The 20,672-nt window shown below is 35.2% G+C and overlaps 1 protein-coding gene across 2 annotated transcripts; it reads left to right on the top strand.

The window, feature by feature from the left end:
- Positions 1 to 8,739: 8,739 nt before the first annotated feature.
- Positions 8,740 to 19,771, top strand: LOC138313314 (solute carrier family 28 member 3-like). Of its 2 annotated transcripts, XM_069253808.1 has the most exons (14): positions 8,740 to 8,845; positions 11,310 to 11,500; positions 11,895 to 12,034; positions 12,364 to 12,602; positions 13,352 to 13,493; positions 14,054 to 14,245; positions 14,556 to 14,717; positions 15,685 to 15,810; positions 17,339 to 17,478; positions 17,776 to 17,826; positions 18,100 to 18,265; positions 18,631 to 18,810; positions 19,048 to 19,228; positions 19,601 to 19,771. In XM_069253808.1, exons 2-14 carry the CDS (start codon positions 11,317 to 11,319, stop codon positions 19,756 to 19,758), a joined length of 2,061 nt encoding a protein of 686 aa, XP_069109909.1. In that variant the 5' UTR covers positions 8,740 to 8,845; positions 11,310 to 11,316; the 3' UTR covers positions 19,759 to 19,771. The 2 variants fall into 2 exon arrangements, with proteins under 2 accessions (XP_069109909.1, XP_069109910.1); XM_069253809.1 differs by lacking the exon at positions 8,740 to 8,845 and having other exon boundaries at positions 11,392 to 11,553.
- The last annotated feature ends 901 nt before the right edge of the window (positions 19,772 to 20,672 follow it).

Genomic DNA, 20,672 nt, shown 5'->3' with positions numbered 1-20,672 from the left:
AGTTATATATACATACATATGTGTATAATAACACCAGCCACACACATACATACAATGTATACGTTCAACCCATATTATCCTCATACATTGACGTGTGTACATATATAACCTGCCACACACACACAATTCATACGATCAAAAATCTAATATTCTCACATATGTACATCCACATTATATGTATAAATGTGTACATATAAATAACTTAATATTTCAATCAGAACAAACAGATAAACAACCGCACAGGAATTAATTACAAAAGAGGGGACATTTTGGTTAGGAAAATAGATAAACCTGTCAGAACTTGTTGGTTGCATATTGATAAAAAAAACCTTTAAACTTATCAATATTTGGGTTTGTATAATAATAGCGAGGTATATATTTATTTCTTAGAGTCGATAAAGTAATATTGTTGCATATAAACAAATAATGAAATTCATCACCAATGCTTTCGGCGCATAAATTACATAAACGATTCACTTTTGGGATATTATACCATCTACCCGTTTCTATAGGAAATTTAATATTCGAAGTACGCAGTTTTGTTATTTGTATTCTGGCATGTTCTGACAAATTTAATAAATATTTTTCCATACAAAATTCTGTTTTAAATACAGAATATAATTGTCCACGAGATGAGTTAGCACAGTCGGAAAACCATCTTTGTATAAACTGATCAATCAGACGTTGTTTCAAAACATCTTTGTAGAAATTATCAGGCATCAGTATTTTATTATCGAATATAAAAGAAAATCCAGTTTCGTTAAAAATACTTTGTAAACATTTAATCCATTTAAAAGAAAAATTAGCATCATTTTGCAAATGTAAGGCCAATTGTAATAAAATGCTACTTAGTTTGTTATCATTACTAAGCAATCTATTCCAAAAACCTACTAATCTTAATTTAACATTTATTTCTAATGGCACACGACCTAGCTCACCATAAATCATAAAATTTGGAGTAGTAGACCTCACTTTCAGGATTCTTTTGCAAAACTTAAGATGAATCTGTTCAATTATTTTCAAATTTTCGAATCCCCATACCTCTGACCCATACAATAGGATAGGCTCTACTAAAGAATCAAAGAGTTTTAGTTGTATATCTATCGGAAGAGAAAGATTCCTGATTTTTTTGTATATAGAAAATATTGACTTTTGTGCCTGCTCGATTAGTCTACGTCTCGCGTTGACAAAGTTGCCATTGTAATTAAAAGTAATTCCTAAATAAGTAAAATTATCTACATTTTCTAAAGTTTCGTTTTGCAATATAAATACATGATTCTGTTTACTTTTTTTCTTACAAAATACCATAACTTTTGTTTTATTTACATTAATTTTAAGCTTCCAAGTTTCACAATAAAAGCTGGAATACATTTAAAGCACTTTGAAGACCTTCTGGACTTTCTGAGAATAGCACAGTATCGTCGGCGTATAAAAGAACAAAGATTTCAACAAAGATGTGAAGTTCGTTAAAAAGCTTATCTCTTACAGTTTCAAGTGAATGACTACCTAAAGAGGCAAAATAACTTTCTATGTCATTAAGGAACACGGAAAAGAGAAAGGGAGATAGGTTTTCTCCTTGTCTGACTCCAATTAAGCACGGGAAGAAATCAGACGTTCTGGAATTGAATTGAACACATGATTTAATATTATTATACATGTTAAAAAATAACTTTGAAACATTTACCATTTACATTACTGTTATGTAATTTTTGCCAAAGGCCTGCTCTCCACACGGTATCGAATGCCTTTTTGAAGTCTATGAAGGTACAGTATAGTTTTTTTTCCACTTGAAAGATATATAGATATGAGAATATATGCAAAACGAAAACGTTATCTACAGTTGAATGACCTTTCCTAAAGCCTGCCTGGTTTCGAGATATTAAGTTAATTTGTTTTTCATATTCATTAAGGCGATTATTTATTATTGAAGTGAATAATTTGCCAAGACAGCTTATCAATGTGATAGCTCTATAATTATCTGGGTCTTCCGGACTACCTTTATTTTTGTATATAGGTTTGATGATACCGACACTCCAACTATCCGGAATAATCCCCGTGTCTAAAATTATATTGAACAATTTACCATAAACAGGGAGCATCTCCGGAGGAGAATTTTTTCAAATATTCGTTCAAAATACGATCTGGGCGGACGCTTTGTTATTTTTTAGTAATCGAATAGCTTTCTGTATTTCCATCTCGTTAATCGGTTGATTCAGTGTATTATTGACGTCATTATCGTTAACATCAAGGTTGTCAATTTCATTTATAACATTAATATTTTCTTCTTCAGGTGTGTTAAGTTTTTTGAAATAATCGTGTAAAACGTCTATGGGTATGTTTGCTTCTGTTTTCTTTTTTTGTGAAAACTTATTAAGCGTTTTCCAGAACTCTTTTGGGTTTCGTTTCGCGTTCTCCCTTTATTCTTTTGTGCATTTCGCTTGATATTTTTTGTAGTTCTTTCTCAGTTGTTTTCTGTATTCTCTCCCTTTAATATTCATCGTGTGCTTAGTTTCCGTTGATTTGTTAAATTTGTACCTTATTTTATATTTATTAAAAGAGTTCCTGGCAAGTTTACAATCCTTGTTAAACCAAGGTTTGTTTATATTTTTATTATTTGTTTTATGGTGGTGAGTCACACCTATCGTGTTTGTAGCGCAATTTGTTAGTACTGTACATATGTCTGTCACTAGACCATTCACTTGATCACTTGTGATAGTGTCACTAAGTAATACATTATTTAAATTCACATTAATATTATTCAAGTTGTTTTTAACTGCTCGTGCAAAATCTGACGATTTCAAGGGATTCCATCTCACATAATCTCTATCAGCAAAACATTTTTCATCTCGGACATCTTTTTTTTTCCGGAAAAAGCGAATGAGAAATTTATTAGATTATGCACATCTGAAAACAATGGGTTAAAATCAATTATTTCAAAATATTTTATGAACGGAAATAAATCTGGCATCAATATAAGGTAATCAACAACGCTTGAGTCTTTACATGTAGTTTTTCCGAGATACTTGTCACACGAGACTCGTCCATTCGCGATAAATAAAGAGCTCCGTTTACACATTTCAATCAATTTTGACCCATAGTTATTTATACGTCCTTTATCTTGAGAAGATCGAGCAAGAGGGATGTCATATTGAGCTAATCGCTCAAGAGAATTCATATTATCGGTAGCATGGTTATTATCAGATATATCTAGTATATCATGTAATTTTTCATCTGGTATGATATAATCTATGGCGTCAGAAGTTCTTGAGTTAAAATCGCCGACAAGCATGATATTTTTGTTTTCTTGTGATAGCATTATCAACTCGTCTTCAATTTCTGTAAATGCATTGTCTGAGGAATACCTAGAATTCTCAGGGGGAATATATATACAGCCTGTAAGTAAATTTTCATTTAATTCAGATAGAGTTTTAGATACTTCAAACCACAAAACATATTCACACATTGTATCATGAAAATGTATATATTTTGACAAGCGGCTCTTAAAAATAACAGTGATACCGCCAGATTTTCTTTTGAATTTGGTTCTATATTTTGAAAAGGATACATAGCCATTTGGTAGGTCTAATTCATCGTGTTCATCAATTTTTGTTTCAACACATATCAAAATGTCGTAATTTGTAATTAGGCTTCGAAATTCTGGGTCAATTAATTTCGAAGTAATTCCACATGTGTTCAAGAAGCCAATGTTAAGATCATTAGACTTCTCTTGGGCTAAGTTTGGGGGTGTCCGATGTGTTGTCCTACTGTCAGTCTCTCGTTGGGTCTGAGAGTCGGCGTTGAGGTCTGTTGGAAAGTCGTTTCCGAATTGGGGCGCGCGGAGACGCGAGAAGCGCGGTCGTCGGAGATTCCGTGTGTCCCTCGATTTTCTTGAGAGTGTCCACCGGATGCGCGGTGGTTGCCTGGGGGTGCGCGGTGATGTCCAGGGGGGTCGTAATTGTAGCCCCGGGGTGCATGCTGGTTAGGGTGACGACTTTCCGAGGTTTGACGGTAATTTCGTTGTTTTCGAGGGTGTTCTGGTGGGTAGTAAGGTCTATCGTTCACATATAGTGTATCATACACGAATATGTTTCCAGACCCTACGAACGGACGTGGTTCTACTCAGGGTCCTTTATATGTTGGTGTAGCTAATCTATTTAGTTTTTTTTGTGTGTATTTTTAGCTGCGTAAATATTTTTTTATATTAATTCACTATTTTATTTACGCGGTAACTTTTACTTTATTTAATACGTTTTATTTGAAAGATGAAGTTTTAATATCTTGAATCCCGTCCTGCGGGCACACAAGATTTCGCTTGCGTATCGTAAGTTTTAAATTCGGGAAGCTTACATGTCCAACTGATTATTTCGCAAACGTATCGTTTAAAGTCTAACTGTTTAAGAGAAACACAATCCTTAAATATCTTGAATCCCGTCCTGTGGGCACACAAGATTTCGCTAAGACATTTTTTCTGTTTAGACGGACCGGTCCGTGCGATTCTGTTCGATTTCCACGCACACGTTTTCGCGCGTGCCATTAGTGGAAGATATAAGTTCCTTTTACTGCTTCACAAGTTTCAAAAACTTGTGCACTTTCAGTTATCTTTTCTACAACGGGCAGTTCTCTCCAAAATACTGAACTTATTTTTAAATGTTGCGCATGCGGAGTTATTTCGTACTCTCCTATTCCTTGAAGCGATCTGCACACGTGGTTGTACTGCGTGTTTTGTATGTGCTCTAATCGTTTTATCAAATCTGGAACTTTCTAATTTTTCCTGTCACCAACAAGCTTTATGATGTCATTCATTGATTCGCAATTGTTGTTTTTCCAGCCTTTGGGTATATGGGGGCATCGTACTCGGGCCTCAATCCACCCTGCGCCGGATAGTTGGTTAAAGTTTTTTCAAACCAATATGTACCCATACGTTCACCATACATATCGTCGTTTTTGCTTGATACTGAATCAAATTCTTTGATAGTATCCGAATTGATCAGTCCATCCTCGCCAAAGATAGACGACATTATCGGCGCTTTTTCTTTGTCGTTCATTCATGCTCTCGAAAATATACGCAAATATTTTATACAAAAATGTACAATAAAAAAAAATAAACATATAATAGTGTATTTCTTAAGATAACATATGGGAAGTATATTATATAAACACCATATGTTTACATAACAATAAATACAATCGCGAACTGAAGAATCACACTGATATTATACTACACGTGTGTGCTGGTTTTGTGTTCGTTCTCTTCTATTGTATAACTGTTCTGCTAAGCCGTCAGGTCTTCTTCTACTGGACGAATTTCAATTGAGCAATACTCATTCAAATCTTCATCAATACTACATTACACTTGGCCATGAATTACTTTCTTTAGATATAGGTTACATATCATTATTAGTTGGCCCTGGCGGGTAACATTAGACTGCGTTAATTTCGTAATAAGATTTTGTATTTGTCTCGTCGGATGCTAGATCTGTAACATGTAGAAGCTTTGGCTCTTACCTACTACATGCTATACACTCTGCGTCTCTTCATATTTGAATATCGTCAATTTTTACTCCAATTCTTAATGAAATTTTGTACAGATAAGCATTATGGTATGAACAAAACAAACATGATCTTATGTTGTCGTTAGGGTTTTTGTAATATATTTTTATTGCCTATGATGTGTTGTCGGTAATGACATGAACATACACACTCACGATATAAATCTGACCAGTCGCCGATCTCGTAACATTAAAACAGGTATAAAGTCTTCATTTTTTATTCCAATCTTAATGAAATTTTGTACATAGATGCATTATAGTATGACAAAAAACATATCATCTGTTGTCGTTAGGTTTTCAAAACATTTTCGATGTTACAATGTGTTGTCGGTATATACCGTCACGGCAAACCTCTTGTCACTCGATCTATCGTTGACCAGCGGCCGATTTCAGAATATTCAAATCGCTCTAATTCCTTCATTTTTGCTCCAATCTTCATAAAACTTGGTAGAAATATTCATTTTAATGTACTGAATAACATATCCTGTGTTGTCACTAACTTTTCCTTGTATTTAACGTGTTGTCGTTTGTTGTCGCTTCTTGTCGTTTGTTGTCGTTTGTTGTCGTTATTAATAATAACGAACCGGATGTTCCGAATAAACGAAAACGGCCATGTTTTGGTCGACAAGTTGCTTTGAATTTGATCTAGCTGTACAGTACCACAGGCGTTATAAATCCTTGGTCACAGATATATATAGAGAGAAAAATAAATAAAATGTACAGCCAAACGCCTGTGACTGTACAGTATTAGATGAAATCTAGATAGTAATTCACTCATTATCAACAGTGTTTTTTACTCCATTCACTAACAAAAGGATTAGATAATATACAGTGTCTAACTGTTCTAGTTATAAATTAAAGGCCCACTACCTTTCCGAAACGGCTTTTAATTTTTAAAATGGGAAAGTAAAACGAGATCGATATTTTTATATAGTCGCTAAAGTTATTAACTTACCGTTAATACTACATGTGTCATCACATTCTGAACAATTTGATTAAAATAAATAAAATGTTAATTTTCAATAACGCGGGTCGTCTTATGTTTCCCGCCGTCGTCCTAAATACCGCGCAGTAGATCTAGTTGGCTATCGCTGCGCCAGACGGCAAAACAGCGAAACAACTCTCCACTGTTATCAAACTTTATGCAGGAAATATTGCATATGTTTGGTGTTGTAACTTCATCTTTCGCCATTGGTATATATTTTCTGATGTTATTAATGTTTTTAAGAAACCTTTATGTATTCCTCCGGAAAGTTAGTGGGCCTTTAAATGATCCTTTCAAAATTCCTGAAACATACTATTTAAATCTCTGGTATAACTGTATTTATCAAGGACGTAGGTATATGAGATGATCTCACTTATAAAATCCTTGGTATATATATATGTGTTTCTGATTCAGCATCGTGATGCATTGAATGATATCTATTATCACTACCACCTTTTCTAGATCTGTGTACATATACAGTATATTTAGCACAATCTTACTAAGATTTTACTAATACATGTATAAGCAGAAACAACATATACAGAGTGTCTATCATATCATATGTTTCTGATGTAAGTGATTAATTTTTAAATCCTTGGCATGGATCGATATGAGAGCAGATGTGACTAAACAACCCATCCCGCCCTTTTCTCATATTTACTGTACATGCGTGTAGTCAGCAGTGAAGCTTTCACCGGCCGCCCACTCTTATCTACGTACTGTAGGTGGTGGCTAAATATTGTATCCCGTGCCGCGCCCGCGCTGGGGACCCGCGGTTCACTTTTCTCCTTAACGACAGCTAGTCCGCTAAACCTGCCTATATTATTAGGTTTTTTTTTTTTTTTTCCTAATATATAGTCAGCTCGCGGTACCTCTTACAAAATGTGAAATCGTAGGCCAGATTTGGCCTACGCTACGTCAGCGGCATATTTCTAATATATCGTCCATGCAATGCCGGGAAAACGTACACATACCTTTATATTGGGATCTTATGTACTCCTTTGCCCCCATGTTACATCCCATTTATGAAATTAAACAACTGTGTACAATGAAATACTTCCGAGACCCTTCTATTTCACACATTTGTAATGGCCGCCGTATACACATTTAGTAGAGCAAACGGCAGCCAATCAACTTCGCTTCCGGTTTTATTTTTAAATATCCACGTGTAGTTGAAAGATAAACAAAATTCTACCGTGTATATGCTACATGTATATGCAACGTGAATATCGCGAAAGTTATGCGGTACCAGCAATAGTCGTGTTCAATTTGAATATTTGACAACATGTCGTGTATGTCGACCATGATTTTACTTTAAAAACTCTAACTGGCTAGCATTTTGTTTATCTTTCAACTACACGTGGTTTTTTAAAAATAAAACCGGAAGCGAAGTTGATTGGCTGCCGTTTGCTCTACTAAATGTGTATACGGCGGCCATTACAAATGTGTGAAATAGAAGGGTCTCGGAAGTATTTCGTTGTACACAGTTGTTTAATTTCATAAATGGGATGTAACATGGGGCAAAGGAGTACATAAGATCCCAATATAAAGGTATGTGTACGTTTTCCCGGCATTGCATGGACGATATATTAGAAATATGCCGCTGACGTAGCGTAGGCCAAATCTGGCCTACGATTTCACATTTTTAAGAGGTACCGCGAGCTGACTATATATTAGGCAAAAAAAAAAAAAAAAAAAAAAAGCCTAATAATATAGGCAGGTTTAGCGGACTAAACGACAGCATACATTAAAATAATATTTTGGCAGTCTTTGTATTAATCTGTATCTTTCCGTGTAAGTTATGTTATTTGAGATATACATATTTGTAATCAGCTAGGTTTAATTGATGTTGGAATTATAACAATTATTACAATAAAAGCTTACTTTTGAAATAATCTGCATAAAACCTTCAAACTCAACGCTTGAGCGCGGGGTAAACAAATGACACTTGACAAAACTGAAATCGGCGATTTATAAAGTTCCGAGTCATCTCATGTAACGTAACTTACACGGAATGATAACATATAACTCAAAGAATATATGTTTCAAGAAATTGTTTTAATTTAGACTGTCGTTGAAGAGAACAACGAAAATAACCAAAGCTCGGCTTGGGTCTCTGGCGCGGGTCTCCGGCGCGGGTCCCTTGCGCGGGCGCGGCACGGGATACAAGATTTAGCCACCACCATCTATTTCCGGTGTGGATGCCCCAACGTACTGTAACTAAGCACACGTGGGTAAAGAGATCAAGGAAGTTTTGTAGCCGCCGATATTTACACTGGAAACAGATCTGACTATACTTATATTTGAACAAGTAAGATATGTTTTATTAGTTTACCATTCACACTTTGCTGATCTTGGCTTTCTCATACTTGTACTGTACTGGATCATGTTTATTGTATGTACTTAGTGACCTGTTCAGTACACGTGGGGGTAGGCCAAATTCGCTTGTCCGAATGAGATTCACAGAATGAGACCATTTCTAAATAATTAGGCAAAGTCATGTACTGCGCACATCTTTCATTGTTAAAGAAGTTCTTGCACAATTTTATTTTGGAAAAATAATATCCTACCCTACCATATAGTAGGGGCAAGGACGTATAAATCCTTGAGTAGGGATAGGTTATTATATTTTTATCAACCAGAAGCAGACGCCTGTGGTTCGTGGTTCCAATTGTAAAGAGAAAAATAGAAGTGGATATGATAATACATATATACAATCAACATACAGTGTATCAAGTAAAGTGCCCCTATCTTGAAAATTCAGATTAGGGCCTACCTGATATAATAGGTATTTTTAGCCCACTACCACCGTTGGTGGGCTTTTCATCATGGGGACGTCCAACTCTATGAAAATGGATGTTGCCATTCATTTTTTTTGTATTTGGTGGATGGACTGATGAATATATGTAACAAATATATATATTCATCAGTCAATGTATCTTAACAGTCATGTGATTTTTTTCAGAGATTTTAAAAACTTATTAAAAAAATCGGGATATTTACTATAAATTTATAAAACTCTCTTTCTCAGAAAGTACTGAAGCAATGTCTCAAATTTTATACAGTCGAGACTGTCTTATGTGACTTTCCAAGGGACCATTACAAAAAAGTCCACATAAGACAGGGAGTCACTTAAGACAGGGAGTCACTTAAGACAGTCCAACCGCAACATCACTGTTTGAAAATCTGTAGGTAATTGTCATTAAATACATATCTTGTTTATTAATATATCAATTAACCTGATTTTCTTTTAAATGAATTTAAAAATAATAATTATCAATTTTTAGAAAAATAAAAACTGATTTGTTTTTTTATATAAAAAAATCATTTAGCAATACATGTAAATACAAGCAGACGCACGTACATTGGTATTTGGGTTTAAAACTGTGTTTAAGACAAAAAATTATATCTGGAGAAGGTGTAATTTTGGAATTAAAAACCCATTTTTTCTTCTATTTAAAAAATTTATCAATGGTTTTAAACAGACACAAGAAAAAAAACCACAAAAATCAAACCTGTCCTAAAATGACCTCTACAAAATAATTGCAGATGTTGTGTAAGCTTAGATGAAAAAGAAGTACTTTTGTAGAGGTAAATATTGTCAAGAGCCTGGTGCTGTATTTTCGCTCGAAAATTTACCAAAGTCTACTGTACACCGATTACCATAATGGCGTCCATTAGCTGAAGCCCAAGTCGTTTAGTCCATTTGTCTTTACAAGAGATGGACTGGCACTTCAGCAGGTGGGGGGGGGATGGCATCTATTAATGACTTTCTTTCTTCATATCATAGGAGTGAAAATTATGTCGTTGGTCGTAAATGTCACGCTACAAAACGCAAAAGAAGGGTTTCACCCAACGCCAAGGTATTATGATTGATACGGTAGCCAAAAATAAACCTTGCTGATTATATTTAACGGTCTGTACCGTCTTTAGTTAGTGTCAATGGTTTACCAATTGTTTATTATAAGGATGAAAGATCTGGATAGTACCTGACCTATTTTATAGTTTTGAAGCCAAATATTGTGGAAAAAACGATCTTTCATGATCCGTCAAAACTGGTTACACAGTTATGTACTCTAACAGACAATGTTTACTTCGATGTTCACACCTCTTTATCGATCATAATTAAGGGCGCAGGCGAATGAAAAGTCGCTCAAGACAGACCTTTTATAGTTTTGGGGTTGTAAAAACACGGTCGCTTGTCACGTAAGACAGGGAGTCGCTGAAAACGGACCATTTATATAACAACATTACGTTGGGGGGTCCCAAGTAAAGGTCACATAAGACAGGGAGTCGTTACATACAGGGGGTCGCTCAGACAGTCTCGACTGTATGTACAATGTATAGTATCAGTATGAAGCAAATTTTTGAGAAATTATCCCTCTTTCCATTGTCAGACAGATCATTCTTTTGTGTGTCGCCAAGATCCCTCTGGGATCTCTTGTTATAATTATAGATTTTAATGCCTCGCTTTTAGTTGGCGGTAAAGCAAAAATAATTAATTTGCTATTGACAACATCATAAATGAATAAAATGATAGGCCTAACACTTCAAATTACATGGAATGTTTCAAAAGTACAATTTACAAACAAAGATGTACATACCAAGTTCAACTTACTAAATTGATTCACATTTAACTTCACACTCTATATGCTTTTGAACTGCGGCAGCTATATATATAACTGATTATAACAGATTGAAATAATTAAAAAGATAGTGTTTGGAAGAACATGAAATTCTTTTTCAGTATGACAGTTTTTCTTTGTTTCCTTTAGCGAGAAGATGCCTGCTGCTTACACCTACACAGAAGTAGAACATGAAGAGAAGCCCAGATCTATCGACCCAGAGGTATTTATTGAGAGCACAGACTCGATGGCCAGTCAACCTCCTCCTTACGATGACATACATGCTGTCAGCTACCAACCTGATAAAAAGGCAGTTAGACCAAGACAAAGAATAAACAGTGGTAAATAACTGCTTTGGATTGGTAAATGGTCATGAGTAGGGATTTTAAATGAGGTAACTAACTTCAATTAACATGAAATAAGTTAAATTTCGTAATAAAAAAAAAAAAAAAAATTCTGATTAAATATTGTTACGTGATAATGAAGGCATTTGAACAATATTTCTTACAATTAAGGAACTAGATTTATGGTTTTAATTGTAGAATTTACAACAATTATTCTAATGCTATTTATTACCACGTCAGCAACAATTAACAACCAAAATTATTTAGATATAAGGATTTAAGAAAGTAAACGGATTACTATTAAACTAAAGACTTTCTCTCTAAAATAACAGTGTATTTGAAACAAAATGTTTGTTCCCCCCATGTAAAATCATCTGTTTTACCTGTACAGGTGATGTGGCCTGTAACATAGGGAATGGTAAGAATGAAGATGAGGCGCCGTCGGATCATTTCAACCTGGCCTCTGGGTTCATTCAAGCTCATCTGATGTTGACTGACTTTTACGCATCCAGGAAAACCAAAATTTGTCGGGTAATTGAATTCAAAAGTCCTTTCAAAATGACATTTAAATTCATTACAAACAAGATTATTTTTCTTATTTATATAATACACGAAAATAAGAATGTTTTTGTGATCAATGCACAAATAACCTGTTTTAAACTGAATTGACTATGTTAAAGGGACATTTTATATGCATTTTCTCCATACTACAGTAGCAATCCCTTACCCATAAATCCAATTTTTACACACCTTGGAGAATATATGGTAAGTTACTATGGGAAATATGTATAAAAGATTTGGATTGAAATAGCAGTTCAAATAGTATTAAATATTGAATTTTTATTTTTTCATGGTTTCAGGTCTTCTATGCCTTTCTAGCCATTGCCTATGTTGCCTATTTTGTCGCGGCGATGGTCCTGTGTCAGACAGAAGGATTCCGAGACCCTACCCCACTCGTGGTGTTGACCTGTGTCGGCATCGTCATCACCATGTTAAGTTTGATCAGCGATAAGTTTGGAGAGAGAATACAGACAAGATTCATTCAGCCTACAGAGAGCTTCTTGAACGACAGAAAAAAGATGATCAAGATTTTTAAAGTGTTAGTACACATTTGTTACACTGGCTTCTAATTATATATAATGCACCAAACTTTGATAGTGGTCAAATGGTCTTCTACTATAGCATGAAACTGTACACATGGGTCAAGAGTTCGAGGTATAATAACCATATATATGCAATGGAGAGGTTCCTGGGACTGACAAATGGTTCTTCTCTTGGGGTCTATCAAAAATCTAGCAATCCAGTTAAGAATTCTTAACCCTGTGATTTCATAATGAGCTATTCCTGTTTTTGGGATGAGAAATGTCCATTTGTGTTTTTAGGATTGAAAGAATTAATTAATAGATTTTAAAGATGCTCCACTACCGACAGATATTCATCACTTGAACAATAATTGGTGTTTAATCGTGTATATATAAGTCTAATTAACATAAAAAATAATATAAAATAATTTATTTTGCCTTTGGTGCATGAGCAATCAGTACTTCATTCCATATAAGAATATAGTGCCACGAGAATTTTTTTCGGGATGCAATTAATTATTTTTCATATTTTTAACTTAAAGTAAAATTAGAAGCTCAAACTTTTCAATGGTGTTATTGGTGTAAAGTAAGATACTAAATCATCTGCTCATGTTTTTGATAGTGAAAAAATAACGTTTGTCAGCGGTGGAGCATCTTTAAAGAAGCAATTTTGTAAACAGACTTAATACAGTCAGTAAAAATAACTTGCATGTTTAACAAATCATTACCAAGAGTAAATGTAATGAGATTTTATTTGTTTCCACAGATTTTTGATGATCTGTGTATTGGCAGCCATTGTAGTAATCGCTGGAACATCCATATGGGTACGACCAGAAAATGCTATCTCCATGGTGGGGATCTTTGTTTTCTTACTGGTGATGTGGATCTGTTCAGCTCATCCCACCAAGGTATAAAGATTGGTTTATTTATCAGTCATTGAAAATCATGATGAAATACAATTGAATACAATTTTCTCAGAGATTGCTGTAAATGTATAAAGAGTTATCCAATCAGGTAATGGAGTTAATGGAGCATGAAGTTTGAAAAAATACCGACAGGTTACATAGAAAAATAAAGGGATATATTGAGGATGAATTTTAGAACATCTATCATATTTCAACGCAAACAAGACTCCCCACACAGAGAAGAAATAAAGATCAAAATGGTGTGGAGGGGGGGGTCTTATTTGCAGACAATCCACCGCAAAACATTGATCTATTTAGGTAGCCATTTTTTATTTTTGAATGTTTGTTATTGTTGTAATAGTCATCAGTCAGACAGTTAATAGCAAGATTGTTTTAGTATTTATGACTTTCAACATGTTATTCATAGATATGAAGCTAGATTAACATATAGCTGAAGTTGTAAAAGTAAACCTATTCCTGGTCTTGTCACATCTGATGGGTACAACAACAGCATGTTATATGAAATCTGGCTGTTGATTTCACCATTTTATTTTTTGCTTTAGGTGAACTGGAGACCTGTAGCTGGGGGACTTTTGTTACAGTTTTTCTTTGCCTCTCTTATCCTCAAGCTAGATGTGGGATACACTGCATTCAAATTTCTCGGAGACAAAATCCAGATATTTCTTAGTTTCACTAACAACGGCACACAGTTTGTGTTTGGAGAAAAATACACCGATCATTTCTTTGCTATGAAGGTGGGTTTGTTTATAAACTGAAGTCATTGATGGAGCACTCATTTATTTGTTGCATTTTTGATTTTATAATTTCGTACCGAATAAAATCTTTTTAACAGTTGAAATATTTTGCAAAACTTGTATTTACTTGATATATAACAAAGTACATGTAGCTCTCGGAGTAGTTAGTTTTTGTTGTAAATATTACATACGATAATGTATACATGTACATATAACGTCTTTCTTTAAATTTCAACACTCATTGATATTGATATCATGTCGTTAAGAAATCTAGTACACCTGTAACCCCTATATTTTTTGTGTTGTCCAGGTGCTACCAGTCATTGTGTTCTTCAGCTGTGCTATCTCTGTGATGTACTACCTGGGAGTCATGCAGGTCGTCATCGGCAAGATTGCCTGGATTATGAGGGTAACCCTGGGTACAACAGCTGCCGAGTCTCTGTGTGCTGCAGGCAACATCTTTGTAGGCCTGGTAAGGAAATATTGATTTTAAATAAATTGTCATACATTTGAAGGTTGCATTTGTAGGACAGTGCAGTTACATACACACCTTCTTCTTTTTCCATACCTACAGTGTACTTCTATGGGTCCAGGGCAATACCATTATGTCGCCCCTGCGGCTGATATTGCATGTCTACCATACAATAAAGCCTTTTTGACGTCACGCGCAGTCAAACAAAATCTCTATTTCCTCGGTTAAAATCTTAAACATTTTGTTCCATCAGATATATTACTGATTTACTATAAAGATGCTACACGATTGAAATTTGCTGTTGAAAATATCACATAAAATAGTTCATGTATGGAAACTTGATTTCCAGTCGTGGATTTCGTTCGAATTATATTTCAAAATGGCGGTCTAGTTGTTACACTGCTAATAAAACGCTCGAGGTATGTAAAGAAAAATTCTTTCATAAGTGGATATGAAAGGTTGGGAGTATTCTACCCTCGGGATCACAAAATGTTGCAACACCCATCGGCAAGCCCTGTTTTACTACATTTTGTGGACCCTCGGGGAATAGAATATCCCTATCTCTTCATATCCACATATGACTGGAGTCTTATAGTCTCTTCTATGGGTGTTAGAGTCCTGACTATGGGACAATAAGAATCCGTCCTGGTGCTTTTGTTCTTCTACTCTTTAGCCCACAGCTTTAGAATTTTAGTGCAAATGATATGACAATCAAAAGTTGGGATCAACTTTATCACAATGAAATCAAATTTCTTTTTCCCCTACCCCAAACACTCTCCTCCTAGCTTGGACAGTCAGAATTTAAAATCTTTAGTAAATTGTTGTTCATTAAGTTATCCGTTTGACTTGTTGCTATTACAGTTTATACTCTTCATTGAAAAGCCTTTATTATTGTTTTGTTGTCTTCTGATTTAGATTTGATAAATATGTTTTGTCGTCTGATTTAATGTATTTGATGTGTTTTCAGACGGAGGCCCCTATCCTGATTCGTCCCTATCTTAGCTTGATGACAAAGTCAGAGTTACACGCTATCGTCACCTGTGGATTTGCCACCATAGCTGGTGGAGTGTTGGCCGCATACATTGAGTTTGGGGTACGAAATGTTTTAATATTCTAATGGAGCTTTAACTGGAAATGATGCTACCGTATCAACGCAATAAGTAACCCCCCCCCCCTTTGAGTCATAAATGAAACTAAGAAATCTGTGTATGTTTCTGTTTTTTTTTTATTTCTTTTGCAAATTGATTATTAAATAATATCTAACTCTGTGTAATGATTTCATGAAATTTTAGCAAAAAGTTGGTTCTATCAATGGCCCTAGCCCATAATTTTATCCTTTGATTTCTTCAATTTTTGAACCGCCCTGGGTGCTTATTGCGTCAAATATGCTACGTGGTTTTTTTTGTGGTTTGTGCTGTGTGTATATATTACTGAGTTTATGGTCACTAGGAATTCCTGTTACATTTGTGTATACTGTCGACTTTGTGTTGCAGTGTAATGATACAAGCAGGTAAATAAACAGTACAGGTGTGACACTGGGTTTCTATAAATAGATTCTAGTTCACATCAGTATGACAATTTATCTTTTTACAACTACGATCTGATACGCTTACCATGTTTAGATATCAAGATGATCAAGTCGTTTTAAAGTACATAGTAATTAATGATAATTTTATAATTAAACTGTGTTCTAGCTTTCAATGATCAAACAATATTAGTTAAGGTTATATGTGTATGGAGATGGTTTTGATTTTCATTTTTTAGCCAAACTTCTAAAAGGTACTGAATTTACTCCAATACTCTTCCCAACATACTTTCTAAACCACCTTGACTGCTTTTTTCACAAACCTTCGTAAAAAAAAAAAAAAAAAAAATTCAAAGACAACAAGGAAACAAACCTACATATACTTGCATTTTGCCCATATATACACAGGGTTCTATATCCTGTGCAGGATGTGAAATATTTAATATTGAGATACCTACGCCTCTCAAACAGAATTTAATAATGGTCAAGTTTGAACACGAAAACTAAAAACAAATTTGTTTCACAACTTTTGGAAAGTGAAAATCTTTGTAGAAAAGATTGCTTCCTGTTACATTTGTATACTGTTGACCTTGTGTTACAGTGTAATGATACAAGCAGGTAAATAAACAGTACAGGTGTGACACTGGGTTTCTATAAATAGAATTCTAGTTCACATCATACTTACAATTAAAATTGAACATCAGGATCATACTTGGTATTTCAACAGTCCATTTCTGGGAGGGGGGCGTTTACTATGTAAAATATTTTTTATGATAAAACATCTATCATGTGCATGACTTTTTCAGCTATTTTCATCTAGAAATATGACCGATCGTATACCCAAGATACTCAGAAATTTTTCGATTGATTTTGGAAGTTTCAGTCGCTTAGTCAAAATTATCTTCACCTGTAAACCAGTATCAAATACAGCTCATATTGGTGTCTGTTTGCACAGGCCTAGGGATTTTAGTACCTGCTGATAACACTTTTGATACATTGAATATGTTGTACCTCTGTACTTGGCTGCATGGGGTTTTACTTGGGATAAAACCAATAGATATACAACCTGTATCTGTAATTTATTTTATACATGTAGGTACCAGCTGAACATTTGCTTTGTGCCTCTGTGATGAACGCTCCCTGTGCACTGGCCATTTCCAAACTCTTGTACCCAGAGACCGAAGAAAGCAAGCTGAAGGTTTTACCAACCAACCGATCGAAACCAACACCAGAAGAGTGAGTTTTTAAATCAGTTTGAAAACCAAACCCGAGTTACAATACAGAACATGAGATTGGAATGTTTAATCTCTTTTCAAATCGTTGAGGGACAGACAGTTGGCTATATATGCCATTTGGCATTTGGACTGTAATTAATATCTCCTCGTGTACAGACTTATAGTAGTCACTTACCCAACTAAGAATCCACTATACATATACCACCAGAAAGTAGTCGGGGAAAATACTGTTCAGATTATGTGTCCAGAGGACTTATGTTTTATTTCCTGGTTTTTAAACACAAATTTCTGTTTTCAGGATTGAAGAAGGCCTAGATACAGAACCCTGCATAAAACCTCAACAACCAAAGTAAGTCTACCTACCAAAGTGGATAAAGTGCCAACACATTTATATCTTGGTGATATAACTTGTGTGATATAAAACTGAAAAGAGTAATAGGTTTATAGGTATTAAACCAGTAAAACGTCTGATTGTATTTGATTAATTGATTCACAGCATAAGTTACCAGTATCTAAAAGAAAAAAGTGTGATTATATAACCATTGAGTTCAAATTATGACTACCAGTGTATATGACTTGATTTAGAGGAAACCTAATCAATGTTTTATGTACTGTACTATAGGGAGAAGAACGTGATTGAGGCTGCAGCTGGTGGAGCGTCAGCTTCCATCAAACTCGTCGCCAACATCGCTGCCAACCTCATCGCCTTTCTCGCCATGTTGTCCTGTGTGAACGCCATACTTTCCTGGTTTGGCAGCTTTGTTGGTGTCTCTAACTTCTCTTTCCAGGTAAGAATTCTTTAACAGATGTACTATAATGTTTGTAGAGTTAAAACAAAGGAAAGTTGGTGAATAATTTCTATAAACCATGATTAATGTTTAAAGCTATGAAAAATACTGTGAAATAGGTTATCAAATTAGAATAAAAAACTTGATTGACTATTAAATTATAAATATTTTTAGGGGGAAATATGTGGATTTATGTTCATTAGAGGTTTTAATTTTATGCAAGACATGTTTTTGCCATTGCCATGAAATATTTTATCTTGCATTGTCACACCCATCCAGTTACATTCCATCCAGATTTTATATGATAGGAAAGGGGATGTATATCTAAATACTGTTGCTATAGTAACAACACTTGTATCTTGTAGCTGATCTGTTCATACCTGTTGATGCCAGTGGCCTATCTCATGGGAGTGGACTGGAAGGATGCTAATGTGGTTGGAGAACTCATCGGGATCAAAACCTTCCTGAACGAGTTTATTGCCTACAGTGAATTATCTACATACATCAAGGCCAGGGAGCTGTGTCTGGATAGTACTACCATGTCTGTGAGTATGATAGCTTCAGGATTGTGAAGGAGGAGGCTAGGACAATGCTATCTGTCTCATCTAACAAAATACAACCAGCTAATTTAAATAACTACCAATGGCTAATCTAGTAAAATATATAGGTTTGTAAACTTGTATGATAATCTCAAAGATCTAACACTTGTCACCTGAACATTAAGATAGATTTGAAAGATAGATTATAGATATTGACTCACTTTTCATTTCATTTCCTTCCAGTTGAGGTCAGAGGTCATCGCGACATATGCCCTTTGTGGTTTCTCCAATCTTGGTTCCATTGGCGTCATGTTAGGGGCTCTGGGCCCCATGGCACCCGAACGTCGAGGAGATTTAGCTACAGTCGTGATGCGGGCACTTCTAGGTGGAATTGTTACCTGTCTGATCACTGCCTCAGTGGCAGGTAAGTTCATGATGTATAAACTACTGTAACAATTCATTTCATATTTAATTGTCACAGTTAATAACTTTCGAGATTTTCACTAGATATGTACAGCTAAAATGACATGTTTAGATTAAAGACACAAAACAATCGAACATATACCAGTATTTCAGTAACTTGCATCTATACAATCTAATAACATTGATCAAATTAATAAATGGCCATTGTTTGAAATAGAAATAAGAAATTATCTCCCCTTTTTTCACAGACTCGAATCAATACTGTGTATTAATATATAATTACAGAATTTACCTTTTTGGTTGAATTGACAGTATTTTCATGTTTGTGTTGAGCTTAGTATCAGTTTACATGGTTTACTTACGTTTTGTCTAGGTTTGTTGGTGACCGAGTTCCCTGCCCCTGCTTCCTGTTCGATACTGAATGTTACATCATCCGTCCTTACTGGGAACAGCACCGCTGAAACAATACTGAATGTTAAGCTGGCAGGACAAACGGGTCTCATCTACAACACAACTGTTCCAGCTTTATAACGAAGGCATTCTCTGGGCCTACATATATTGTTTTACTTTTCATTAGGTTCATTTTAGTCTTCGTTGTCTTTTAGTTTCAACTAATCCATTTGATCAGTTTTTAGCCCACCATCATCAGGATGGTGGGCTATTCAAATCGCTTTTTGTCCGTGGTCCGTCCGTCCCTTCCGTCCGTCCTTCCGTCCGTCCGTCCGTTAACAATTCTTGTTATCGCTATTTCTCAGAAAGCACTGAAGGGATCTTTCTCAAATTTCATATGTAGGTTCCCCTAGGGCCCTAGTTGTGCATATTGCATTTTGGGACCAATCGGTTAACAAGATGGCCGCCAGGCAGCCATCTTGGATTTTGATACTTAAAGTTTGTTAACGCTATTTCTCAGAAAGTACTGAAGAGATCTTTCTCAAATTTCATATGTAGGTTCCCCTAGGGCCCTAGTTGTGCATATTGCATTTTGGGACCAATCGGTTAACAAGATGGCCGCCAGGCAGCCATCTTGGATTTTGATACTTAAAGTTTGTTATCGCTATTTCTCAGAAAGTACTGAAGGGATCTTTCTCAAATTTCATATGTAGGTTTCCCTAGGGCCCTAGTTGTGCATATTGCATTTTGGGACCAATCGGTTAACAAGATGGCCGCCAGGCAGCCATCTTGGATTTTAATACTTAAAGTTTGTCATCGCTATTTCTCAGAAAGTACTAAAGGGATCTTTCTCAAATTTCATATGTAGGTTCCCCTAGGGCCCTAGTTGTGCATATTGCATTTTGGGACCAATCGGTTAACAAGATGGCCGCCAGGCAGCCATCTTGGATTTTAATACTTAAAGTTTGTTATCGCTATTTTCTCAGAAAGTACTGAAGGGATCTTTCTCAAATTTCATATGTAGGTTCCCCTAGGGCCCTAGTTGTGCATAATGC

The sequence above is a fragment of the Argopecten irradians genome, unplaced genomic scaffold, assembly GCF_041381155.1.
Source record: "Argopecten irradians isolate NY unplaced genomic scaffold, Ai_NY scaffold_0648, whole genome shotgun sequence".
Taxonomy (NCBI): domain Eukaryota; kingdom Metazoa; phylum Mollusca; class Bivalvia; order Pectinida; family Pectinidae; genus Argopecten; species Argopecten irradians.
Note: the sequence above shows the minus strand (reverse complement) of the source record. Positions and strands in the feature narration are given on the sequence as shown.

What these genes read in the sequence shown, in the direction of transcription:
- LOC138313314 (XM_069253808.1), top strand. Translation starts at nt 11,317, where the DNA reads ATGCCTGCTGCTTACACCTACACAGAAGTAGAACATGAAGAGAAGCCC. An exon ending in GGAAAACCAAAATTTGTCGG is followed by an intron (nt 12,035 to 12,363) that starts GTAATTGAATTC and finishes TCATGGTTTCAG; the next exon opens with GTCTTCTATGCCTTTCTAGC. An exon ending in GCAACATCTTTGTAGGCCTG is followed by an intron (nt 14,718 to 15,684) that starts GTAAGGAAATAT and finishes ATGTGTTTTCAG; the next exon opens with ACGGAGGCCCCTATCCTGAT.